General features: G+C 39.9%; 2 protein-coding genes across 4 annotated transcripts; one reads left to right on the top strand and one right to left on the bottom strand.

The window, feature by feature from the left end:
• The first annotated feature begins 505 nt into the window (after positions 1 to 505).
• On the top strand, positions 506 to 14,743 carry LOC117499403 (fibulin-7). 2 transcript variants are annotated; one of them, XR_004557710.1, is made up of 9 exons: positions 506 to 804; positions 2,017 to 2,179; positions 4,520 to 4,696; positions 8,287 to 8,412; positions 8,489 to 8,626; positions 9,924 to 10,061; positions 10,477 to 10,615; positions 11,931 to 12,383; positions 14,621 to 14,743. XR_004557710.1 is itself a non-coding variant. In XM_034151767.1 (8 exons), exons 1-8 carry the CDS (start codon positions 727 to 729, stop codon positions 12,301 to 12,303), a joined length of 1,332 nt encoding a protein of 443 aa, XP_034007658.1. In that variant the 5' UTR covers positions 506 to 726; the 3' UTR covers positions 12,304 to 14,186. The 2 variants fall into 2 exon arrangements, 1 of the variants encoding a protein (XP_034007658.1); XM_034151767.1 differs by lacking the exon at positions 14,621 to 14,743 and having other exon boundaries at positions 11,931 to 14,186.
• A 1,655-nt stretch (positions 14,744 to 16,398) lies between these two features.
• Positions 16,399 to 26,796, bottom strand: tmem87b (transmembrane protein 87B). 2 transcript variants are annotated; one of them, XM_034151976.1, is made up of 19 exons: positions 26,567 to 26,796; positions 25,735 to 25,795; positions 25,544 to 25,635; positions 25,324 to 25,458; positions 25,186 to 25,239; positions 23,732 to 23,894; positions 23,404 to 23,465; positions 22,828 to 23,011; positions 22,643 to 22,742; positions 22,452 to 22,545; positions 21,904 to 21,975; positions 20,430 to 20,538; positions 20,256 to 20,314; positions 20,073 to 20,176; positions 19,828 to 19,901; positions 19,650 to 19,717; positions 19,416 to 19,468; positions 19,289 to 19,319; positions 16,399 to 18,408 (listed from the first exon to the last, which is right to left on the bottom strand). In XM_034151976.1, the coding sequence occupies exons 1-19, from the start codon at positions 26,714 to 26,716 to the stop codon at positions 18,367 to 18,369; spliced, it is 1,707 nt and encodes a 568-aa protein (XP_034007867.1). In that variant the 5' UTR covers positions 26,717 to 26,796; the 3' UTR covers positions 16,399 to 18,366. The 2 variants fall into 2 exon arrangements, with proteins under 2 accessions (XP_034007867.1, XP_034007868.1); XM_034151977.1 differs by lacking the exon at positions 21,904 to 21,975 and adding an exon at positions 21,631 to 21,702.
• Positions 26,797 to 27,237: the final 441 nt, after the last annotated feature.

The following is a 27,237-nucleotide window of genomic DNA, read 5'->3' as shown; positions in this document are numbered from 1 at the left end:
AAATAAGAGCTTGTACAATGGTAACATCAAACCAATAAACATTGTCTACGTCCGGTAGTTAGTTACATTTTCAGTCAATGGTCTCTCTCACAATGAGTGTTAGTATTGGCCTATAGCCTGCCCTACAGTCTAAAAAACACGGATATAGTTAACTGTTTGTCCTGTTTTAGATAGAGAATAGGTCATTTTAGATGTGTCTAACCGTCTTTGTCACTCAGAGCGCCTGCTTCGTCGTGTTATTCATCATAATATTGCAATGAATATCTTATTCGGAAGACATCCTGTCATGTGAGATTGTATGAAAAATGTAACTATTATTGATTTGTTACCCTTTGTGGCCAAGTAAACAAACAATTAAGGTCATAGGCTATCCCACTTGAGCTATAGCCTTCAGCCAACTCTACAGTGTCATTGACAGCAACAGAGAGATGTAAGGAGAAAATCGCACAATGTTTGGGAGTATCTCGGTGGGAGGGATTCCTTCTGCAGGCGTGCAGAGCTCAGAGGCTGAACTGTTCCAGAGCGCAGATAAAGAGAAGGGAGCGCATCTCTGTGTCAGACACCTGATGAGCATCCCCCAAACTCTGGAAAGCAGCCGGGGACAGAACCTCCCGAGAGATCACTGTTTTGGGGATTTTATCGAAGCTCTATCAAGTTTGGAAAACACCAGCAAAGGAGTATTACTTTTATAAAAGTAGGCTACAGTAATAAACTGGACTTTCAGAGATGGCACTCTCTTTTCGACGCAGGTGTTTGCTTTTGCTGTGTTTGACAGCTATCCAGGGTGGCCATGCTTCCGTTCAGGTAAGAGTTACTTTAGTGACAACTCTTTGTCCAAGAAGATCTGTCGTCAGGTCAAACTTGCTCAATAAAGTATGTTATCAAATCTTAAAATATGAGGTAACCACATTTGGGAAATATTTATTTGAGGATCACCTTAATATCTTAATCCTATTAATCTATAACAAGTGACACCAGCCACCATTTTATGTGTGTGTTGTACTGTCTTACACTTTATCCAGCTGTTATTGTGATTATGCGAGATTTTAAGATTTGCAATGTTGGTCACATGTGTTCCATTGGAGAAATGACTGGATCTGCTTTTCCAAAAAACTTCCTTTGTAGTATCCAGATGTGAGCTCTCTCATGTCCTGTCAGCTGGGGGCATTTCCCTTTTTGCCTGAGGCAGGTAAAAAGACAAAGCCTTGTCTATTCTGCACAGGTTCAACCGCTGTGCAAACTGAATTGTAATGTAATGAAGTTGTTATTGTCGAAGGTCCTCCAATTGCCGGTGCAGGAATTTAAGGTATGCTGCACAGAGAAATTGTTCCAATGAGCATGTGATTAATAAACCCTCCTGAAAGGATTAGAGGCACTTTCTCTGAGGAACTGTGTAATGGCTTGACAAGCTTTCTCGCTCAAGTAACTGCTAATGGCACCAATGCTATTTTGAGTCTGCCCATTCAACATTATCCAATGAACATGTGCCTTCCCACCATGCAAAATATACAGAGGAACAGCATTTTGGACTTAAGTCCCACTGACATCTGCCAGACAGCTTTGGTCCAGCTGTGTCTGCCACTACAGTTGTGATAGCAAGTGGAAAGGGCTGAGGGAGAACAGAAGAGAGATGGTGAGCTTAGATTATCTCACATGTGAGTGCAATTAGGTTTAATGGAAAAAAAGTGGAGTGAAAATGTAGTTTTATGTAAAAGAATCCCTGGTAAAATAAATGTATTATGCATTTTAATATCAATGTAAACTCTTTGTAACCCTAACCACCTTGTGTACACTGATACGGTGTTGCATTCAATTTCAATTTCAATTGCATCATACTCGACAGCTGCACATTAATGTTCATCCATAGCTCATGTTTTATATTCTATAATCATTAAACTGATGGGACCTTTATTCATGCACTTTATGTTGTTAGAAAGTAATTGAATTTTGAAATGTTTTGTTAATATAGTATTTTTAAAATAACTTCTGGTCATAGTGCTCATTCTTTGTCCGCAGACATGCATGGATAAGCACCAGGTGGTCGGGGTGCTCCGTCAGATGGAGAAGTTTCTGAAAGGCCAGGAGATGAGATTCACCGAGGGCCTCAGGATCATGAAGTCAAAGCTGGCGACACTTCAGAACTCGGTCTCCAAGTTACCTCAAGCGGACCAGACAGCCGGTGAGAACAACACTACCCTAATCACCCTAGTTATCATAATCATCATCATTTTTTATCTTTGAAGGCTTTTTTCTAAGCAGATAGTTTGACTTCTCAAAGTAGGATGCATGCACAACCATTACACTGAAGCAGCTAAACATCAAGCCATAATTTCCCATTGAAAGTAAAAAACACTGTACATAAAACAGATGATTTCAATTTGTTAGATCCGCCATTTTACAATAAAGTAGGTAACAAGGTAGAAATAGTTAAATATATAATTCTTGAACATTTGTCATATTGCTTAGTTAAATCAATACAAATAATGAGTGTTTTTGTATTCACAGAAGTAAAAAAAGAATGCTTGATGACTGTATCTTTTTACATATCATTTACCATTCTCTGCTTGTTTGACATAAATAATAATTTGAGAAATGTGTGTTGGAAAAGGAGGATGCCCTTCAATAATGGTGTTCTCTATGGAGTGCTCAACCCAAAATCTAATAATAATATTTCAAACAATGTGAAAACATACCAGATTTCCAAGTCAAGGAGGAAAAACAACTAACATTTCACATAGTGATGATGGCCAAATAAATAAGTGAAATGTGTGTTTTGTCCTCCTTGACTTGGAAATCTGGGATATGCTAACTTCTTAAATTTTTTTGGAATATGTTCTAGGCAGGAATACTTTGATTTATTTGAGGTATTTGGTAGGTAAAGAATGCCATTCAGATATAACTTTATGGTTAGTTACTGTATGAAATGTATTTAGTAAGACATAATTAAAACACATTCCGAATGCGTATGCTGTAAAATCACAATATCTGTTTTTTTTGGAAGTTAAGTACTTGGTCCTTTTACGGAATATCTTATGAATTTATCTTCTCAGACAGAGTTCACTGATCGAGCAGTCCTTTCATTTCATTTGCAATCCATGCTGTATAAAGTTTCACATGCATTATGACTGAGGTTTTGTTCAGTAATTCAGTGATTGATTACTCACTCAAAGGCAACAGAAGATTTATAAGTATCACATTTAAAACATTATGGGAACATTCAATCGTTTGAAGTTAACATGGCTTCTTATGGGATTATATATTCATCCAACAGTGCAAGGTCATCTCAGTTACATAGTTTTGGGTACTTGACAGGGGAAGTGGATTTGTGGAATTGTGTTGTTTGGCAGCAGACACTGAGGCCAATTTGTTAGTGATGGACCAGTTCAGTCCATAACTCTGGAGAGTACTTGGCCAGACAGGAGGAAGCTGATATTTTACATTTACACTAATAAAGGCTCAACAAAATAAAAAGACAAATGAGAAAATATGGCACTATCCATTTTATTTGCTCTGATCAGGAATAGAATCCCAAATCCTCATTTAAATTAAATATATTTTTGATTGAGATAAAGTCACAAATAGGAATCGGTAAAATAATATTAATTCTAATAAGCCTGAAACGTACACATATTCTTTTGTTATTGAGTAATCTGCAGATTGTTTTTCCCTGATAAATCTTTTTGGAAATCGCAGAAAACAGTGAAAAATGTTAGTCCCTGTTCCTCAAATTCCAAGATGATGGCTTTAAATGTCTTGTGCTTTCAGTCCAAAACCCAAACATATTTGAATATCCTTCACTACAGAGGAAAGAGAATTACCCTTTTTCCTGCCATTATTTAGGAAAATGTACTAGATTAATCTCTGAAACTCTAAATTTGATTACGATGTGGTACAAATAACGTTTTGGCAGCCTTCCCCTTCTTAATTCAGTACTTGTCAACATTTGTTGTGAGCCTTTTTTCCACTGCATATTTTTCCTTATATACAATACATATCAAAGACGTATCTCACACATTTATCTTATACAGCTGTGACAAAATGCTCAAACCTTAACACACAGATTTGTCAGGAAAAAACACAAGGGGCTTACATCCCCCTGCAAACACAAGCTGGACATAATGGAGGTTTGGCCATGCAAGATTGGCCTATTACACAGTTTCTAAACTTTACTGACAGTTGTTTTCTCTTGAGGTTAAAGGAATAGGAAACATACATTGGGATAAAGCACCCTACAATGTTACGTAATGTACTTATGTTCCATATTATACAAGCCTTACATTTTCCAGAGCATGCAAAATAGCATAACATTTGGCTGCTGGTGAAATTCTGACTCATAAAAATGGCCGTTGCTGTGCTGGTGGACTCTGAATGAGGCATTTTAATCGTCCTCTCCCATGAAGGCTGTGAAGTGCCCAGCGACACGTGTATATCCCCAGGCAGGGAATGCCAGAGGATGTTCAGGAAGCTTACTCCACATGTGACCGGCCTTCCTCTTGTGCTCTCTTTCTCTCTCCCACAGCTCCAACCACCTGCCCCTCTCTGGAAGCCCCTGCTCACGGAATAAAGTTCGGCTCAAAGTACTTTGTCGGACATGAGGTCCACTTCACTTGTTCCCAGGGATACCGTATTGTTGGCTCTGCTACGCGGGCCTGCCGGGATAACGGCACCTGGACGGGGATCAGTGCTATCTGTAAAGGTGAGCAAGACCCAGGAATTCCTCGCATATTACCCTGCCTTATTCTCCTTTTCCCCTGGTTTCTTTAAGCAAAATAGCATGTTTTCCTTAGACAAATACACATGAGAAAAACAGAGAAGGAAACAAACAAAGTGCCCCCAGCCCACACACAGCATGTATGGTAAAAATGTCTTCCCAGTTCAAATTTGAAAATAAAAAAAAGTAAGGTGTGAAGTTCTAATGTATAAAGTATATAATTTATGATTTCCATACTACTTCCCTAGCAAAGGGGGTAGGAAGCCCCCATATTTTTTCATATTTTGCTGGTTTCCCACATCACTATATAAGATATTTTCATTATGATTAATCTAACCATTGCCTCTGTGAAGGAGGAAGTTCATGTTTCCAGTTTTTTAGATTACACTATTTCCCAGCTATGCTCAAATCCACATTTTTAACCATGTGTGAGAGCAGTCTTACATTTGATTCCTACAAGGAATGCAGTCTCTCTTCGGTATATTTTCAGAAGCTTTTCACCCCAACAAGTTTCTTCACAAAATGTTTTTGGGCCACCACCAGCAATGTCTGTGCATTATTCACAGTGGGGCAGAAACCCCCACAATAGATTAGGACAACCTTTTCTCCGCAGTGTCTGAATGCCAGGCTGAAAGACACATCAGCCCAAAAGCCAAACTGAGCTCCTCAGACACACACACACACACACACACACACACACACACACACACACACACACACACACACACACACACACACACACACACACACACACACACACACACACACACACACACACACACACAGATAACAGGCAAAGAAAAGAGGCATTCTTTAGAGTGGCTGGAGCTCCTCGGTGTACTGAATGAAGCCCTCGTTAAAATGGCATTAAATGTCTCCGAACACAGAAAAACACCTGTACTGCATTCCACTGTGGGGTGCCTTTCCCTCCAGGTCTCTGCTCCTCATGAACAGCAGTGTTGGGGCTACTGTAAGATAAACCCTACCTCTCTTGCTCATGTTTCCCCCCGCTCTTTGACAGCGGTCCCACTGGACGGGGTTAGGTCCAGACATTATGCCCATACCATGGTCTGATAGCACAGAAGTATGCCAAGCATGCTATTGATAGCCTGTGCTGGTGGCATTCTTCCAGAAATCCCAAGTGGCGCACTCAGTTGAACATGTGCATACGTTTATTGACCTTCATGTTTAAAACAACACGAGAAGGCTCGACTCTGCACAGTATTATCCCTGTTCGTGTTTTTCAGCCCCGCATGATGGGTCTAAATTTAGTCATGCTTAAAAAAGCAGTATTGACCGAGTGTGAAAACTTTAAAGTTAGGAAGAATTTAAAAATATCTAGCAGAGTGAAGTGGGTCTTTTCATGTTATGGACATGTGGTGGCCCCTGAGGGAACCAAATACACATTAAAGGGATTGGTTGTCATCCAGTATACTGTGGCCTCAGAGAGCAGAGGCTGCTGAGTACAGAAACAAAGATCATAAGATGTGCTGTCGTTCCTACCTTTCCTACCTTCTGTTAATGTCAACACTTAGCATTTTGGACTACAGGTTTATCATCCTCTGGGCTTAGATGATTAATTAAACAATAGGCCACAGATAAGACTCTACATTGGTTGGTTAATGAGTGATCTATACTTTATACATACATAGATGTCCTGTGTGTTTTTAGTAGTTATAAGTATTTTACCCAGCTTCTAGCCATACCCAACATTTCTGTACTCCCTTTTACAAAAGCTTTAAACCAATGTGTTGGTTGTTAAGCAGCAGTGACTCGGGTATAACTCATGACACTGCTATGCACTCATCTTTAATATTATTTACAGTTGTGATTGAGTAGTTTTACCAGCAGGTAGCATGATTGCTGCACAGGAAGGTAGCTGAGTTAATATTGTGTGCTCTTTATCTTAAAAGTGTTGCATAGATTATATCCTGCAAAAAAGACATTGAAGACATATACATATACATATATATTATTGTTAAGTCTGACAGGTGTGTGTGTGTGTTAATAGATCTGATCGATGGTTACCCATTCTTTTTTTTCTGGCGGTCATTTTGTCATACAAAATAATAGATATCATTGTTCAGCTGTTCTTTTATGATTTTTATATTTAGTTTACTCTATTAATAACCCTCCTGTTGTGTTCCGGTCAAATCTGACCGATTTACTACTTTCATCACTCATAACTTTTGTGTTTTACATTTGGTTGCATCGAAGCTTTATGATAAAAATCTTCCCGGGGGAGCATGCCCCCGGACCCCCCTATATAAGGTCCACTCCCCACTTATAAAAATAGCACTTTACCCCTGCTTACACCTATATGCCGTGAGCTGATTATCGAGCCTTCATTGTAACAGTCGCGGGTGTACTGTGTGTGTGCGTGGGAGGTTTGTTGCAGTAGAACATTCCACTGTAGCGCCGGTACATTAATGGGAAACCCTACATGTTTGAGCACCCTCTATGAAACGTCAAGCTACCCCACAGCACCCCCAAAAGAAAATCTCTGGCGTTGACACTGGCCGCGGCACATGACGGTTTTGTGTGCCCTCCCATGAAAATCATATGCCTTCTCTGTAGATTTGTTCTGGCGCCGGGTCTGACACACACACACACACACACCAATTTGATGTGTTTCCCGCTCTTATGTGCCCATCCCCCCATGTGAACCACACCTGGCAGACTAAACAATGTATGATATATAATTTTATTTTTGCCTTGCTCTCATTGTACTCCGTGAGCACAATGAGTAGGCGACCGATTTGGCTGTTATCTGTCAGAGAGATTATTCTTTGTGAATTTACTGCAGTTTTTCATGTATAGCAGTGGTCTGATACATTGCTTACTGTTTGAAAGGGTGTTAAATAAAATGTGGTGATGATTCATGTTTTTTTTGTTAATATAAGAGCATTTAAAATAGGACCGGTCAAATTTGACCGGGAACACCAAAGTAAAGGGGGGGGGAAACGAACACAACAGGAGGTTTAATGAGTGTGAATGAATATGTATGAAACATGAGTAGAATTGCTATAAACCTTTACAACATTTTTTTATGGGAAGTTATTGAGAATGCTGTATTTCACAGCTGTTGATTTTGCAGAAAGAAAACCCCTCAAATCTAAAAAACAAGGCATTAATAACTTTATTCTCGTGTGTGATGAGTAAAACAGACTATAACCAACCAATTGCAACTTTGCAAAAGGCACTTTAATAGTCATCCCCATTAGATGTCATGAAGATAACTACAAATGTTCCACAAATGGAACAAATAAAAGGGCTTCACTGACTTACTGTGCCCATAATGACAGTACCAGTCTCTCATTCTTAAGTATCAGCCATCAAACTGGGTGGACACTCATTGCCACTTCATGGATGGAAGGTAGAAAGGAAAGGCTTACATGGCTTCTTTACTGTATGTGTTTCTTTTTTCTTTTTTTTATCTTTTCAGCTGAGGAAGTTCTGTCTGAGAAGGAACTCCAAAATTGCAACTGTTGTGCCTTTGCTCTGTTTGCATCAATTCGATGGAAAGGTTCAGAAGAAGCTGAGCACAGTGATCATTTTTTCTTCTACACCCACAGATATAAGTGAGTGTGAAAGTAATCCCTGCCAAAATGGAGGTACCTGCGTGGAAGGTGTTAACCAATACAAATGCACCTGCGCCCAGAACTGGAGTGGCTCTCACTGTCAGCACCAAACACAGACAGGTCGGTAACAATGTGTTCATCTCCAGATCATGTTTTAGCACAGGTATTCAACTTCCCTATTTCCCCCCTAATGCAGCACCACCTGAGTGGAGCGTCATGAACGATCCAGCATTCAGCCGGAGACCTCGCTGCGCCCAAGTGAACCAAGCCCAACACTGCAGCTGTGATGCAGGCTTCCACATGAGTGGCACCTCTGACAACAGTATCTGTCAGGGTGAGCCGTAATTACTTAATTGATCCCTGTAGGGAAATTCTCTTTTCGCAACTCCTCCTCACAGGGAAGCAAGGTCAGCTAAAGAGCAGTTCCCTCGAGCTGGTGCCCTGCTAAACAACACCTCAGCAGGGCACATAGCAGGCCAGTAGGCATTTTACTGGCGAAAAGATACTCCACTACTGATTAATACGGCTACAAATGAGAGTAATCTGTGGAGCCAGTCTGTGACAAACAAAATAATCCTCTCGGGTGTTCACAAGCTGATTAGCATCAATTTAGGTCACAGTTCAGTTTGCTTTTAAGATGTAATTGGTTGAGTAAGAGTTTGAAATGCAGCTGCCTGAAATGTGTTTATGTTCAATACGCTCTGAGGGCAAAACAAAGGGACCTAAATACTGACGACAACATGAGAAACAAAGTGTGTTGTAAACTGTACAATGTATGAGGTATATCATCATTTAAACCTTAAAGGTAGGGTAGGTAAGTTTGAGAAACCGGCTCGAGATACACTTTTTGTTATATTCCATGGAATGCTCTTAACATCCCGATAGCAATGAATATCTTAAGTGCTTTGACAAAAAATCCATAAAAAAATGTCATCTGTGGAAGCCGTAATACTGTAAAAAGTACGACCAATAATTTTAGCCGGCCCGGCTAAAATAACTGGATGGCCTACCTGCCTGTCAGCCTTCCATCTGTGCACAAACTTATCTCGTGCCCTCATTGGTCATGTGCGCGTTCGTGTGTGTTGGAGGAGGGGCTCTATAAGGAAGTGGCAGATTTTCTCCGGTTGTGCATTTTCAAATTCTAGCGATCTCGAGCCGGTTTCTCAAACTTACCTACCCTACCTTTAAAGGTCACCTATTATAGGAAAAAAGATTCTCTCACTTTTTGTCCTGATCCATTTATATAAAAACCAACCAAGGTAACCCCCTCCCCCACCTTATCTGAATCTCCTCCTAGAGCACCATTGTGTTTTTTTTAACCAAATATCTCGCAGAGGGGCGTGGGGAGTGGCTCCTTATTTTCATCTAAAAGACACAGAATCAGCACTTTTGAAACAGGGCTGAAACAGAGGGATTTATGGGATGCTGCAATGCATGATCTGTTTGGTATTTCGAGCCAAAGACTTCAGAGAAAAGTTTTGTATATATCTGAGAACAATAATATATTGATGAAAAACAGTATAATAGGGGACCTTTAAACTCTGCAACCTCTTAGTTGGTCTCATGTGCACTTTGGCCTGGTCATGTGATGCATTTTTAAGTTATGCATTTCTTTGTCTGTTTCCTGACAGATGTAAACGAATGCGAAGTGTACCGGTTGGACCAAGGAGGGAAGCTGTGCGTCCACGAGTGTGTGAATGTCCCGGGCTCTTACCGCTGCTCCTGCCCCAGCGGCTACAAGTTGCTTGCAGACAGGCGGAGCTGTGAGGGTGAGTGACAAGAGGGAACAGAGGACAAAGGCTCATTCACAGAGCGCTGGCTGCAGATCTGCCTGGGTATGTAGCTCCAGAGAGGAATACCTGTGTCTGAGACGAGGAGCTGCAGAGCTTTGAGTTCCTGCAGAGGAGAAGTGTCTGTTGGCCCAAAAACCCCGTTACCACTTTCATTTGCACCCCTGAAGCTCGCAAAGCTTGCCAGTGGAATAAATGACCTCACCGTTTCCCAGAAGAAAGGGATCTTTAGGACATGAGGCGTTTGGGGGAGACTAAACTAAAAAACCAAATAAACAATCGTAGCACAGCACCCCCCAGCTCAGACTGTGGTAACCAGGAAGCAGAGCGTCAGTCTGGCAAGCCTCTCTCCCCGCTTCTCCTTCTTACACGCCTCTGCTGTTTTTTCTTCCAGATGTGGACGAGTGTTTGAGCCAGCAGCACAACTGCAGCCGAGGGACAACTTGTATCAACATGGGGGGAGGCTTTCACTGTGTCAACCCAGAGTGTCCCCGTTCTCATGGCAACATCAGCTACGTCAAGACATCTCCCTTGTAAGTGGATACACCCCAGTGTTTCTTTGTCATTATTTTATACAAGGGAAAAGCTATATAAAAAAATCTTCCATGTGTGAGCAGAAAATTGTCACCAAGTTTAAATGTACCTTTTGCGTAGTAAATTAGATGCTGTCAGAAACGTATGGGCTCCTGGAGGACATTTTGACCCCATTTTGGGATCTTTGTTGTGTTCAGGGTCATGGTCAGTGATCCATGACAGTGAAGTTGAGATACATGTATCAACGCACACAGCCTCAGAGTTCTCCAGATGAACCATGAAAAGGGAAATTCATGTTTTAGACAACTTGGGACTTAGTTTTGGCTGTCATTGATATTGGAAGAAATAACATAAAGCTCACCATGGTAACCTCTGAGTTCTGGCAATGCAGCCATTTCACTGCCAAGTTAACCTTTTTTTCCTGAGAGAAATTGAGGGCTGCCTATGAAACCATCACTAAAACAGTTTTGAGCATTCATCACAGTTTACAAACCTACTTCCTTTTTTGTAATTTGCCTTAGTTGTTACAGTATTTCCATGCAGTGAAATCTCACTTTCAGATTTACTATCAAAAACTGTGCTTTAGATATTAGGGCTAATCTGTTGTAGTCTGTAGGTCTGACTTTGTTGTAGTGATGCCTCTAGACTTAATTCCAGTAATAAATTATATCAATAAAACACAAGAGTTATAGCCCTACCACAGTGAAGTAAATCATTTCTGACAGCCCAACTTCCCTAGATACAATTTTTTCCCTCTTAATACCCATGTACAATGTCTGTGTCCTGGCCAAATGTTAGGAGACATTACAACATCCCTCTTCCTATTTGCCAATCATCAGCAAGCTGCCTCATTTAAGAGTATGAAACAAAACTCTGTCTGCTTCTACTGAACCATCAACGTGGTGAAACACCGCTCCACTGCCAGTCAAAGGAATGGATAAATGGGACACAACAAGGGGAGAAGGCAACATGGAGTAAGACAGTAGCTGTGTCCCCATTTCAACATAATTATGCTTTGCAGGTTTTTTAAGAGTTTGGAAGTACTGCCCTAAAGAAAAAAATCACAGCCTGCTATGATCTATGATGACTTTAGGGCACATGAGCTCATATGTACTGTATGTAGGTGTGTCACTCTTCTCCAGTCTCAAAGAAACCGCTATGAACACTTTCCCACAGGGATGGATTAATTATATAATCATTTTCTCAGTGTCAAAATGTGCATGACAACCGGCAAACACACAGAGAGTGGAACATTTGTACCACTTTGTCCTGTAATGCCCCCTGCTTAATACTGGCTGTGTTTCTGTCCTGCAGTCAGTGTGAGAGAAACCCCTGCCCCATGGACAGCCGCTCCTGCCACCTGGCTCCTAAGACCGTGTCCTTCCACTACCTGTCTCTGAGCTCCAACCTGCAGACTCCTGCAACTCTTTTCCGTATGGCGACCGCCTCCGCCCCAGGTCGCACCGGGCCCGACAGCTTGCGTTTCGGCATAGTGGGCGGAAACTCCAGAGGTATCTTTGCCATGCAGCGTTCAGACAGGCAGACCGGGGAGCTGATCCTGGTCCAGCAGCTGCGAGGGCCGCAGGAGATCAGCATAGACGTGGACATGTCTGAGTACAGCGACCGCACCTTTCAGGCCAAGCATGTGGCTAAGGTTAACATTCTGGTTTCACCTTACAACTTCTGAGAGAGAGCTGGAGACGGAGGAAGACGAGACGGCGAGGTGAAGAAGAACACGGAGCAGTGTAATGAGAACTGAGTTTCCTGGTACTGTTTCTTTATCCCCTATCAGTAATTCAATTGTCTGAGTAGCCAATTGCAGGACAACACTTGTTCAGTGGCCAAATACCACAATAGTGAGAGTGGCAGGTACGGAGGCCCATGTGGTTATGACTTAAGAACAGGTGAAAGAGGCGTTGCCAATGTAATCTTTCTACGTTCATTTTTCTATGTTTTACTTTTTTCCAATACTCACCTGGCAACAAGAGGCTGAAATGCACCACTACCCTACGTTTGGTAAAATTACCTTTGTGTCTTATCAGTTTAAAACACATATTATTGTTTCTTATGTTTGGAGTTTGTGGATACATTTTAAACTCTCTCTAGAATACTTAATTGTTTTAAGTCCAATTTGGAACAAGTTTTGCAGATCAGACTCTTGTGGCCAGAAAATAAGTATTACAACACTTTCACCTGCCAACACTTATTTCACCTGTTGCACAGAGGAAAAACACTGTAAAAACTTGAAACCTTACCAAGTATATTGGTCTTATTTCTAGTCATATAATCTGTGTCTGTGTTTTTACACCTGATATAAGACATAATAACTTAAGAAGTAACTATGCAGTGAGATACAGGGTCTTGTTCTTAGACAATGCATCTTAAGTATCTTTTTAAGTCAAAGACTCTTTTTAAGTCAAAAACTTATTTTCAGCTGTATCTCAGATTACGTTTTTTTGACATGTCACAAGGTTTTTAAGATGCTGTGGTATTTGTGAAAGATGGATCACCTTCTTTCAAGAAATATATATTACTTGATTTTAGGAAACACATTTTTGTTGGAACATCACCAACTTAACATCAGAAAACAGAAAACTGAAATGCATTTCCGGCTCATTTTTTTACACATAATTTCCTGATTCTGGTAAAAATACGTTTTCCCAGCTAATTACAAGATCTTATTTATCTAAGTATCCCATCTTAATTCAAGAAATCTTACCAAGCAAATGTTTACTTGTTCTATTGGCAGATTTGTTTACTTATTACAAGCGAAAACACCTTGTTTTCATAATTGTTTTTACTTGATTCAGGAGCAGCGTTCTCCAGTGTAGATACTTTGTTCACCTCTTCTTAAGTCATTACCACCAACATTACTTTTTCTTACTTGCCTCTCAGGGCTTCCTTAGACAAGCTAATATTTAACAGTTATATTAGGAATAACAATATACGGCAGAACAGATCATAGATGCATCTTTGAGGAGTGTCAGTAAGAGCTTTGACTGATGGCGTTTGTCTGAGTGTGTTTGAATGGATGAAAACTAGCTAATCAGAAGCATAATGAATGGGTTGGGAGGGATGGAAGTATGTTTTTTGAGATTGCTGTTGCTTTATGTTGGTATTTTTTGAATGTCTATCAAAGATCATGTCTGTGTAGCTCAGGGTCTGGCCCCGGGGCTGATGCACTGCCCTCGCTTTGTTAATGATAAATCCGTATGAGACATTAGTGCTCCTGAGGCTCTAATTTATTGGAAATATTATTGGTTTTTACATTGTGACATACTGTACGCCACATGTTTATCTTCCATCGTATACTGTATATTTGTTTTGTTTTTGTACTAGCCTTTCTTGTTTAAGGTATCATCCATTATACTGAGAGTGTTTCTTTTAAAACAGTAGATCCAATACTGTAGCTGGGCATATTTTCTGTATTACTCATTTTCTGTATGTAACCCAGAAATCATTATATTCAAAATCACAGATGATTTGGCAAGCTTGGCAAATGCACTACACAATTTATGTGGAATTTTAATTGTCTCTGCATAACTGAAATAAAGTCAGTCTAACATTTCAGTTTTTGTTAGATCTACCTCACTTGACAGTGAACAGCATGCTATTAAATGTCCTTGCGGCAGTGCTTGTTTTCATTCTTCATCCATTATGAGTGAATTTTAACAAGCGAAATTCAAACCGACTCATAGTTGATGAATGAACGCTGGATGGCTATAAAAAAACGTTCTTGACTGAATGGATGAAAGGTTGAAGAGGAAGAATGTGTGTTTTTATAAAATAATCCTTGTGGCAGAAGTTCACAGACAATCCACGTCAAAGCTGCATTTCTCTAGAAAAGGAGTTTCACAATATTCCGATTTAACTTTTATACAAGGAGCAGTAACTGTTGTACTTGGGAAACATATCTCAGTGTGTCTACTTGTTAGAGAAAGAAGAGACTAATGTTCACCACATGTGTTCTCTTAACTCTGTCCTTCTCTCACGTCTCCATCCAGGGTTTCAAAATTGCAATAAAAGGGGCCAGAAGAGCTGCATGCTTCCAGGAGGGAGTGGATGGTAAGAATCAAAACACATGCCTCAACGGTACACACTGATCTGAGAATGACAACGTGCATTAGTGGCAGGCGTAATTTCCTTCAGTAACTAGAACAGGAGGGCTCACATTGCAGCCTTTGTTTCAGGCTGTTTGATGTTCACATGTTTCATCCATTCGGAGGCGGAAGGATATATTACTGCCAGAGACAACTGGAGAGTCCTGAGCTACATAACACAAGCCATTTGCTGGAGAGTGATATACAAATATACAGTCATGTCTGAAAGGCAAAGGGTGGAAACTTTAGTAACTTTATTTCTCTGTAGAGGCTTCTTCTTTAGTTGAGTGCACACTCAAAATAACAGAAACACACATAGAGTAGATTTACACAAAGATACAGAGGCCTGCAGTAAATACCAATTGTGATTAAGCTTATATTATCTTCTTTGTTGAATGAATTTCTCTGATCCATCTGTTACCAAGTGTCCTGCCTTGGTAATTGTCAATGCTAAGATGCTTTTTGAAATTGGCATACATTTCAAATCACAAAACCACACAACATTTTGAAGGGAAACAGCAGTGAATCAATGGATTCACATCAAAACAGAAAAAGGTGTGTGTTGCTGGTGTGTTAGTCCAGAATGAAAGGCACTGTAGAGGAATTTGCTGTACTTTTTTTTATTTCATCCCGGAGAGGGGAGAGGTCGCCTGTGGATCATCTTTCATGTGGGATAAATGTTTGGAAAAAATCCAGAAATGTGTGAGGGTACTGTATAGCAAAGCAGAATGAATGTCCTTTATAATGTTTCTGACTTTCAAGCTGCCTATAACCTGACATTACAGGCCATACATTAATGACACTCGTTGTTTTCATTTTTGAGACAAATAACAAGAAGAGACACAAACGCCGGGTTGCAAAGAAAGCTGTTTCAGAATGAATGGATTCCTGTAGCAGGTTGCTCAGATGGACTTCTCTCTGGCTCAGAGGCCCACAGGGCTTTTTCTCAAAACAAGGCCATGTTTTCCTGTTTGTCTCCACAAAGAGATCATGGTGGTTTTATTGGGGATTTCACAATTGTATTGTTGCAGTTCAGGTATTTTTGAGCCAAATACAACAGCAGAGGCCAACGGCAGGGTCTTTTTCTTGAATGGAACAGGGTAAAAACAAGTCCAACACCTGGGAGTGCATTTTTCCATGTTGGATAAAAGTGCATCTTTTAACTGCCATTTTAACTTAACCCCATAAAAACATTGTGCTTTACATTAATGCACATCAGGCGAATCATGTTTTTGTTAATACTGTAAAACCTGCACAACGCTTTTAACATGTTGCACATTGCTGCTCCACACTACAGCTTTTTAAATCTGCACAGCTCTCCACATAGAATATAGTATGTCATATTTTATTTTACTGTACTCAGTTTCTCACGTATTTATATTTTGTGTAAATATTGTCTTAATTTTAAGTCTTTAAAATAGCTTTTAAAATAGTCCTATTTTTGCTCCTTTCTTCTGTGTCTTCGTATGCACCATTTACACCAAAGCAGGTTCCATTATGTGTAAACCTACTTTGCAATAAAACCGATTCTGATTTTGAAAACATTTGAGAGGTTTAACCGGTTTGGTATAAAATAACTTGCAATGTCATTAAGTCTGATACATTGGGCGGTTTGTGGATGTTATTCTGTTTCAGCACTCTGGCTCACAGGTTTTTTTGGGCTAATGGCTTGAGACTCAGGGTAATTTTAGGAACTTGGTTTTATTCAAAATGTACTCTCAGTATTTCAGTGTCATTCATCATCATTTACCTCAAAAAAAACCTTTCATTCAACAGATTGTTCTCCAGTTCCTCTCCTGAACTCCTGAATCTTGTACTCACAAGACAGACAGAAGAAACATATTTGAAATGACGCAGCAAAATCACGGCCATGGTAAAATATGTATGTTTTATTTGCCAAATTAATACTGAAAAATCAAAGACCAGGAAACAAACGCGCTCCTGCGTTTGATTATTTATTCTGATCATACACACTTCCTGAGAAGGAAGAGAGGAGAAAACTGCTGGTATGAAAGGTTTTTCATGACACCCATAAAAAAAGAACAGGCATATTATCCAGACACCACTTCACCTGTGGAATTGTGGAATTATGGAATAACAGGAATCAGCCAAAACCCATCTGTACAAATAATCGAGGTCCACTGCAGGTGTCTGCAGTTTTATATAACAGAAGGACAGCGTGCCATCATAAGCACAATTACTCCAGGTTTCCATCCAAAAAAACAAAAAACAGAACAGTGACATTATAAACTTAAGTGATCAGCTTGTGCTTATGCTAACCACATAACTTATGTAATGTGTCATAATAAGGAATGGCCTAGACAGAAACTTCTTGCTGTTATATTTACTTAAGACAACAGACATTAAGACTACAACAGTGTTCCAAAACTACACCGACGAAAACACTGGGGCAGCCATTTTCAGAAATTATAAGCCTCCTTTGACAGAAAATAAATGTTATTACGGTGCTTTTGAAACCACCACATTTTCATATCAGCTAATAAATCAAACAAGCTGCAGTTAGAAAAGGAAGCACACATTGTAAAACACACTTTGGAGTAAACATAGGCACAGACACTCTTTAACAACTTATAAGTACACTTAGAACACAAATAAATAATGAAATGCTTTAACTCCATGTTGACATACATACAGTATATTGCTCCTTTTTCTCAGAATACACAAACCTCCCCGCCCAAACACGTAGGGTCATCAAAACCTGATTACACCCCCCAATTATACACTACTGAACCCAGTTACATTTCAATTGTACAAATCACTAGTTTGTGCTTCTTCCTCGCCCCCCGATCACACACCAATACTCAGTATGTCTGGAGAATTAAACACTTTCACACACATTATTCTCAATTACCTGAACAGATAGGCCTCATACAAGAACTACATTTACTCACAGCTGTGATCTTCAAAGTGCATAAAAGCAAATGATCTACTCAAAGTCAATGTGTTTGAATTATTCATTTTAAAGTTGGCAAAGAAAAAAATAAAATAAAAATGTGTTTCACATGAAAATGAATGTTTGAAATGGATGAATATACAAATGGAAGATAAATCCTCTATCTCTCCTCTGGCTGCAAACACAGGTAAAATAAATAGTCCTTGGTTCAATTACTGAAAAAAGAAAAAAGAAAAGGGCTTTTAATTATTTTCCCATAATAAATAAGCATCTTATCGAATTTCAGCAGACCGATAACATCTAGATTCCCCGCAAAAAGACACTTAACGTATAATTGAGACTATGTTCATGCATGAGGCCCACTATTACTCATTCTCTGATCAAATAAATCCACATGAACATAAAAGAAATAAATACAGCACTTATAAAAAGAAAATGTTCTCTTTGGAAAGAAATGCTCTAAACTGATAATAATAAGGAAAATGGTGAACCTTTTGGTCAGTGAAAAGACAAGTTTTCTCTGGAAGAGTCCTTTGCTCTTGAGAAGTTGAGGAAATAAGCAGAGCTCCCTCTACACTGTGGTCTGCACCACCCCGCGAAGGAGAAGCCTTACTGGAAGATCCCCTGAAAAACTAAATGGCACTCCACCACCACCTGCCTGGAAATCCTGGAGAACCCCCCGCTGCAGAGCGAGGGACGGCCGACTGTCTCCCTCCGTGTCTGGAAAGGATTCGCCTCACTCCAGCTTTGACATCTCATATCTGGTCGTCATGATTTCCTGCAAAAATAATCAGCAAAGAGGAACTTCCTTTATAGTCCAGACTATTTGACATTTCATTTTTAGACAGTGATTCCCAGGAAACCAGTGTTTTATACTTCAGAAGCAACATACTGTTACCACCTCACATCTCCTCAGTTACTGTGGCTACGCCTGTCATGGTTTCCATCCTGGCAGAGCTAACGCAATTCACAATAACAGTGGCAGCAGTACCACCTGGGGTTATAAGGAACTTTTTAAACAATGGGTCCCTAATTTCAGACAGAGCTATGTTGCGTAAGATTGACCTTGGAAGTCCCAAATTGGAGCTGGGAATGATACTGGGATAGTCAGCAGATTTTAGCAGCTGTAGATATCTACTTGTACTCCTGACCACATCCCACTGTGATGTAGTTTGGATCTTTAGGGTTTGAATGCTATGATACATCACAAGCAGTGGAAGAGGATGTTGTCACGACCAAATACCAGAACAAGCCGCACTGTTAGAGCAGTTATACTTATTAGTTACGTATTGGTCTAATTATACCGTCACGCACATTATTTGCGATCCAAAGAGCGACAGGTTTCTGTTGCTGAGCAATAATTGGACAATCCCTGCTCAAAGGAGGGATTTAGTGAACAGTCAGGTAATAAGTGCTTGATTTCAATGAAGGTATGAACAAAATATATGCCTAAAACTCAGAGAAAGAGTCATGAAGTCAGTCCTCATATAGTCACCAACACAGTAAGTCCAAAATAAGTCTAACATATTGAGCACATCTCTCTCCCATACTGTTTGATACTCCTCTCCACGTCTTTAGACCAGATGTCTCTGGTTAAAGTAATAAGGTGTGCGGGTCCTGTTATTATAAATATTTATAGATTCTAAAGTTATTCCTACCTCATCTGAGTCGAGCAGGATTGGTAGAGCTCTGCAGTAACAAACAGGAACAAAGAGAGACTGTTAGAATCACATGTATGAAAAGACTTTGGCAGATGAATGAATAGAAATGTGAACGGATGCTTACACATCAGCAAGAGAGCTAGGAATGTTATCCTCCACCCACTTCAAGTCTTCCTCCTGGACAAGTGGAAAAAGGGAGTGAAAAGAAGCAAACACTGCCATCTGCTGGTACATGTGAAGAGTTCTACAGCCGCATTTCCTAAACTTGGAAAGCTGCTCTCATCAGAAATGTTTAATATTCAATTAACCACAGTTATTTAAACTATATATTTCAAAAGTGTGCCGTTGTGGTACTGACTGTGTTTGCTTCCGCAGGCTTCACTGTGCCATTCGTCTCCGTTTTAGATCTCAACTTTATGCCCTCAGCTGTGAAGACAAAACACATAGGAAATATTAAATATATGTACATCACAATAATATTGGACACTGTAAATGTTTCAGGTGTTCTGGGTAACACTCCCATGATGTCAACGTACCAATGTTTGTAGAGGCGACAAACTCTTCTATCTCCTCGTCATCAGAGTCATCCATGAGAGGTGTGAAAGCGTACCTGTGGATGTTGAAGTGATTAATAATACACATTGGATCAGGTCTCCCTTGAAAAAGAGATCAATGATCTCAATGGGATACACCTGGATAAATAAAGGTTTGAAATGAAACATTAAAAAGTGTCCAATTCTGCACATGTTCATAATTTCAACAGTCCTAATGTGTTACTCACCTTTGGTTGTTTGCAGAGGGTCTCCATAAAAACATTATGACCAGCAGGATGACGGAGAACAAGAACCTCCAGAAAGCATCCTCCACCCACAGTTCAATCCAATCCTTCACACAAAAATAAGTCAAATTAAATATATAATGTAACTGTATTGTTGTTAATGCTGATGGAAATGCAGATACTCACAGACTGGCAATCTGCAAGCCGGAACTTCTTTGCTATCCAACCCATGAAGATGACGGAAGCTGAGAAAGAAATGTTTGAGACACGGATGTCAGTCTGTTTTCTGGATACTCCATTATGACTTCAGTTTGAACAGGTTTTATATGGATAGTAGAATTTCTTGAGTAATTCACTTACCAATGACGGCAAATATTAGAGTGTTTGTAAAGTGCCTGTAGAGAGATAACTTGACGGGGTTTCTCCTCAGCTTCAGAGTCTTGATGGTTTGTGCCAGGCTGACAAAGATGTTAGTGGCAGTCAAGGAAACATGGGGCGACATTACATGGCAACCATTTTACAAACAAATCTATGTATGAGACTTTAACCTCAATATACTATTATAAACAAACTCTTTCCCCCAGGGCCTGAGTCAGATTTAAATATATAAAATAAGATAATGCAAAGTAGTCCCTTGCCAACCGTAACTAAGCTAATTAATGTGAAATGACAAAGCTGACTCCAGATAAAATCCAGATTTTCTCCAGGACTACAGTGTCAGTTTATAACACGTTTTGAATTTAAACAAAACGACTTATGTTAGGTTGAGTAAAAGATTATGGTTTGGCATGAAATAAATCTGTTCAGAAAAATTATACGTTAAAATAAGTAATTGTTGACTTTTCTGTGACAAAGGACAAGAAGAGAAGTCTCCTGGGAGAAAATGACTGTGTTTGTTAGACTCATCTATTCAACTTAAGCTCCTCCATACTCGTATTAGAATTGTATTTGTTATACGTAATAAAATCTTGGAGACATTTTCTTCAAAAAGCAAAGTTTTTTTGTCTCAAACATCTTTTGTAGCAGACGAGGGCTAAAATGAATATGGTGAATTAGAAACAGACTTGATTTCTTTAACTATTAACAATGACAAATTCTTTACATTTATATAATAACTTTCAATTAAATACAGTATATTGCAACTGAACTTTTATCCAAATTGCCAAACCTAGTGGCCCCCCATATTTAATGATGTTCACACAGGAACACCGGTAAAGGTGGCGGGTGCTCATGCAAATCAATTATCTTCTCCCAATTAAGACCGAGAAAGTCCAGAAATGGAAGAACAGCAAAATACCATTGACTGTGCAAGAAAAGAAGCAGTGAGAATGTAAGATTTGAAGAGCAGTTAAATTGGACAAAAAAAATAGTCGTTATCAATTTCAGTGAATAAATGAATGATGATATATTAATGCATGTTGTACTGAAAGTAGGGTGCCTAATAATCTGGGAAAGGGAGAAGCAAATGAACATCTCCTGGACTAACGTGGGCTCATGTGAGGGAGGGGGGGAGCAGGGGGGAACCACACAGGGAAAAGGTTGTGGGGGCACAAAAGGATATCCACCAGCATAGAGAGGAATCAAGCAGAGCCAGGGGAATGTCGGCCAGCAGGGCCAAGTCAGAGTCTTTCGCCTGGAAGGGAGGATAGAGCAGCACCAGGAGGCAAAGGAAGAGGAGAGAGATCATAGCCAGTGAAATAAAGAACCATTTACCAAAGTGCAGAGAAGAAAACACCAAAAACTCCCACCAAGACAAGAAAACTTCAATATGTCAACATGAAGGTACAATAACTATTGATCAATGTTGCTGCTGAGCTTTACACTGGAAGGATATGAACCAGATGTTGCAGGAGTCAAGCACAGCCAGAACTATTTCTGTAATAAGAGTGGTGCCATTGTCTCGTCCCTTGATTTTTGGCCCCCCCAAAGAAATACAAAGATTGTGATGTCAGTTTTACTTCAAAATACAACTTTACAACAAACCACAGAGCTTTAATAACTCCTTGTTCATTCTTAAGACATGTTATCATTAGGTTATTATCAATTGAGCAGCAGTGAAACTATCAGGCTGCTCATTGATCATCAGACACTTATGTATAAATCATAAAAAAAACGTTTTGTTATTTGCCAACTAACAATAGCTAAAGGGGATGTACGACAATGCAAGGTCGATTTTTTTAAATAGTTCTAAACTAAAACATCAATCACTGTCAAACCGTCATAATCTCCATTCATAGTACACCCCTTTGGTTGAAGCTTCTCCTATTTCAGGATGTGTTTGATTTCTTCTGATACAAATTGTTTTAAATATTATGTTTTTGTTTTTTTTTACCACTGGGTTCAGACTAAATAAGCTAATTATGTTTAATAATCACAACTCACCCCAGTTATCCTCAGAACACCTTCAATGCTAGCAAAGGCAAAGTAGAGAACGCCAAGCCCCACGACTCTGTGCATCACCTGCCCCAGACGAGGCCTGAAAGGAGACAAACATTAAATAAAAAAAGTGGTTTTGTTTGTACAATAATTGTAGTTTTACAAGTAGGTGTGTGTTCAAATAAGTATTGACGTACTTTACGATGCCATAGCCCAGGCTGACAATGATGACGAGTAATCGAGCCAGAGTCCTTTTGAGAGCAGAGACCAGCTCGGCAAAGATCAACAAGCCTGGAGCTGAAGGGGGGAAATAAACATTTAGAAAAACTGAAAATATTAATAACTGACATGAAAAGGGAAATGGTGATCTGGAGACACTCACAAGCTGAGCCGACAGTGTTGGTGTTTTCATATTCTGCACAGAAGACAGCCTTCTCCACCATCCCCAGAAATATGACCCCTGCTATCCAGAACTGGATCCTCAGCAGATCCTTCCAGTAGCACGCGGCCCAGATGAACCAGAGCAGGGCGTACAGGATGTACACTATGCACATCACCATGTAGAACTACAACACACAGGGAGGGATTAGTACACACACGTGGGAGCAGTTATTACAAAATACAGAAACATATATAATGTTCATTCAAAAACATCTTGGTTTTTTGTGTACTATTAGGACTTTTCACTTGTCTTAAAACAGAAATTGATAAGGTTTGGGGTCAATTAATATGTAGTATGTGAAACATAATTCACTGATATTAAGTGAATTCAAAAACTGTACATTTGGGGGGGTTTATGTGAACTTTCCCTTTGAAGTGTAAGCCAAATATTTGGTCGTGCTATTACTTATATGCACGTACCCAAAACATTTAAATACTATCCTCCATTAAGCCAGGAAAGCATCATGGGCACATTCAATAAATGTACATATATCATATTATTAAATCATCTACTCACAATCATTAGAGGCCATTCTGTGATCGAAATGTAGCCACGGCTGCTTTTCATCACCACACTAACTGGAAAAGAAATTCAGCCATTAGAATATTGAAATATGATTCCCAACACATTCACATTATTATTTGTTCTGGTGGAGACGGCAGTGTTGGCGAAAAACAGCTTTGCGTTTATGAGTCAGCTTCTTATTAGGGAAGTATATCTGCACACTCATGCACCACAAACCACTTCTTGCTTTTTACTGCATTTCCAGGGCAAAGTTCAAATAAGGGCGTTGAAGTTATTCTTTGTCTCTCCTAATGTATTGGTGTGTTTGAAATAAACTCACCTGTTAAATTCCAGTTAGCCTCCGGTTTACTAGACTCAAACTTAACCACAAGCAGGTAAGGCCCGTCCTTCCACGTGGTTGCTATGACGTTGTCGTTGATATTAACGCTGCCGTTCTTAGCCATGCTGCTGCTGTCATACTCCTCAGTAATCCATGTTTCATCCTGCAGTATGACAAAAGTAATCCAGTGTTCGTTAATACTATGTATGTACAAACCAACCCTTCTCTTGCGTTTCGGGTCAAAAGTGACCGAGTGACTTTGTTTTTGATCATAAATATTGTGTTTTTCATCCAATTGCCTCAAGACCTTATGTTATCCTCCACACTAGGCCTCTGAACATATACAATTGATGATCACCACTAGCATTGATTTTTTTAGTGATTTATTCAACAGTGAAACACCCATGATGTTTTCGGTCAGAATTGACCGCCATAGAAAATGAACGGGTATGAGTGTATTGTGTTCGTACACACACACACACACACACACACACAACACACACACACACACACACAACACACACAACACACACACACACACACACACACACACACACACACACACACACACACACACACACACACACACACACACACACACACACACACACACACACCACACACACACACACACACACCACACACACACACACACACACACACACACACACACACACACACACACACACACACACACACACACACACACTTTGAACCAGATGAAGAGGAGATTGAACCAGACATAGAGGAACGATGTCTCAGAAATGGAAGACTATGAGCGATCCAGACTATGAGCCTGACCAACAGTCAACAGACCAGGAAGAGGCCCCTGAGGGAGAGGCCCCTGAGGGAGAGGAGCCCTGAATATTTATTTATTTATTTCTCTAAATGTTCATTGAGGAAAACAGTATCAGTGTCTTATTTTATATTCATCACAGTGAATGCAGTGAATGCTGAACTTGATGGGCCCACAGGTGGGTCCGGACCATACACTGTAGTTGAAAGTACACAATGAAACACTGACTTGCTTGTATCAAATCAATACATCCCATACATCATTGGAACGGGGAGAATCTCATCTACAACACCAACTAAAGCATTTCCATCTCCAGTAAACACAGCCTACATGGCAAGCATTTTTATAATGTACAGTAAGCACTATCTTTGAACTTACTGCTCAAAATTATAACATGAAATTCACCCCTGGTGTCATTCTGGATAAGGGGTTCCAGAGATATCACTGTGCAAAACACACCGGCCAATTTTGACCGAAAATAGTATGGGAAGGGGGGTATGACCTCATAAACACTTAATTAGTCAAATAAACACTGAAAACTGGAAGAATACATTCTGTTGATTTCCTGGAATATTTTTCTTGAATCTTTGTAAACTTAAACTCACATAATTGTATTGTACAGTATTATGAACATTAAGGAGCAAGTTTATTTTCTTACAGGCAGATCCCCCTTCTGAGGAGGAGCGACTGGACGTGGACCTCCTTTGGCTTTCTGAAAAACACAAAGAGTTATTGGGAGATAATAAATGCCATGATGCCACGTGTGTGACTATAAAATGACTTGTAATAAACCTACTTTGAGCATTGGAAAGGAGTGCAGTCCACTGTTACAAGTCACTGGGCTATGTCTGTGTTCAATGCACTCTCCTTGTCCGAGGGGATTTGGATCCAGGCTCTCCCCTCGACTCAGCGGTGTTCTTGAGTACATTTCCTACAGACAATGACAGTCTACACTCAGCATTTTGAAACAATGTTTAAACACGTTTATAAAGATAACATTATGCTTCTGAACTTACTTCAATATTGTTGAATTCATTGTGACAGGGGTAGTATTTTAAATACCAGTGAATAGATAAGGTCACCTCCTCGGGACAGCCGAAACGCACAACTACAAGACATAGACACATGTTATGACGAACAGGGGGGACAACAAGGGGCTCATCTTTTGAGGTAATGATACAGTATAAGCATATTTTTTACGTCTTACCTTTTAATTCAATGTCGGTGTCTTTATACATTGATTTCCTTAACAGCAGAGGTCTGGATGTCTGCAGGATGGACACATAAAGTTTGTTAGTGAGCTGGATTGAGACAAAGGATACTTTTTTTATTACAAAATTGGCCCTTATCTGTGTTTATGAATCTGGCAAAGGTTGAGGTGAAACAGAAACTATTGTCCATCGGTTTGTATACATGTCTGTATGAGGACTGTAATAGACTGGTGACCTCTCCAAGTTGCACCCTGCTTCTCAGCACAACTAAAACTGCAACAAGATCTAGAGACAGAGATTACAGCAGAGGGAATTTGAAACTGCTCTACTTAAATTATTGATCGAGGCTTTCTGGTTCTGTTTGGATTGAGACTAGGAACTGTGCTTTAACACCGAGAAGAAGAAACTGCACTGTGCAAGCACTTGGCTGTATATCAGGGTGTGTTTTCATGTTTATTAAAACGAAGAAGGCTGGGACAAATATATATTTTACGATGTGTCATGGCAAAGCGTCTTCGGACAGCTGTTCAATTTAAGATGTAGCCACTCGTTAACCGAAGGCTAATCTCAAAGTGCATATCAGCCCTTCTCTACAAGGCAATGCTAATGAACTTACAACATTAATCTGCTCTTGCGGTAGACATACTTTATCCAAACCTATACGACAGCAAGTCCCAGTGGAGAGTGTTTAACGTTATACCATTAATTAAAAACAGATGTCACCACTGTCCCCAACCTCACAGCTGTTAGCGAGCATAACAAGGCTAATGTAGCTAACGTTAGCTAACCGGTGCTGCCGTTAATTAGCGTTTCCGGTAAGATACTCACATTTACAACTGTGATTGTCCAAAGCCCCGTCTCTGGTGCAGCAACAACAGCATTTATAGTACATAGTAAAGCTACAAAAAGGACAGTCCATGGATAGAAAACTCCTGAGGTCGGACAGCTCCACGTCCTCATCCTGACTGCAGCAGCCATGTCGTTGTGGGAATGAACACTTCCTGTAGGAGTCGCAGTCTGGCAGTCAGCCGCCGGGAGGAGGGTCTCTCACACAGGCGGGCCATTCTGTGTGCTGCTGGAGACTGGAGGCTGGAGCGCACCGGGAAAATTGTATTTGCAGTTTGCATAGGTGGCCTGAGGTGGAAGAACTACAAATATATTGTACATTGTAAAAGTATGTACCAGAGTGTAGGAATACTGCATCTGTATTCTACAAATAAAAGTCCTTCAAACAAAATGTTACTCAAGTAAAAATACAAAAGTGTTTGCTTCAAAATATACTTAAAGAACTCAAAGTAAAAGTACTCATTTTGCAAATAGGTCCATTTCAGAATAATATCATATTATAATTATTGATGCATTAAAGTGTTATCAAAGCAGATAAAGGTGCTGCTGGTTTTAATGACTTTGTATAGGCTACTACCCGGTAGCGTTTGAATTTACTCCAGGTGTTACTGAAGTATTTTTTAATTGTTAATTATACTTCACATTATTAATCC

This window comes from Trematomus bernacchii, unplaced genomic scaffold (assembly GCF_902827165.1).
Source record: "Trematomus bernacchii unplaced genomic scaffold, fTreBer1.1, whole genome shotgun sequence".
In the NCBI taxonomy this organism is placed as follows: domain Eukaryota; kingdom Metazoa; phylum Chordata; class Actinopteri; order Perciformes; family Nototheniidae; genus Trematomus; species Trematomus bernacchii.
Note: the sequence above shows the minus strand (reverse complement) of the source record. Positions and strands in the feature narration are given on the sequence as shown.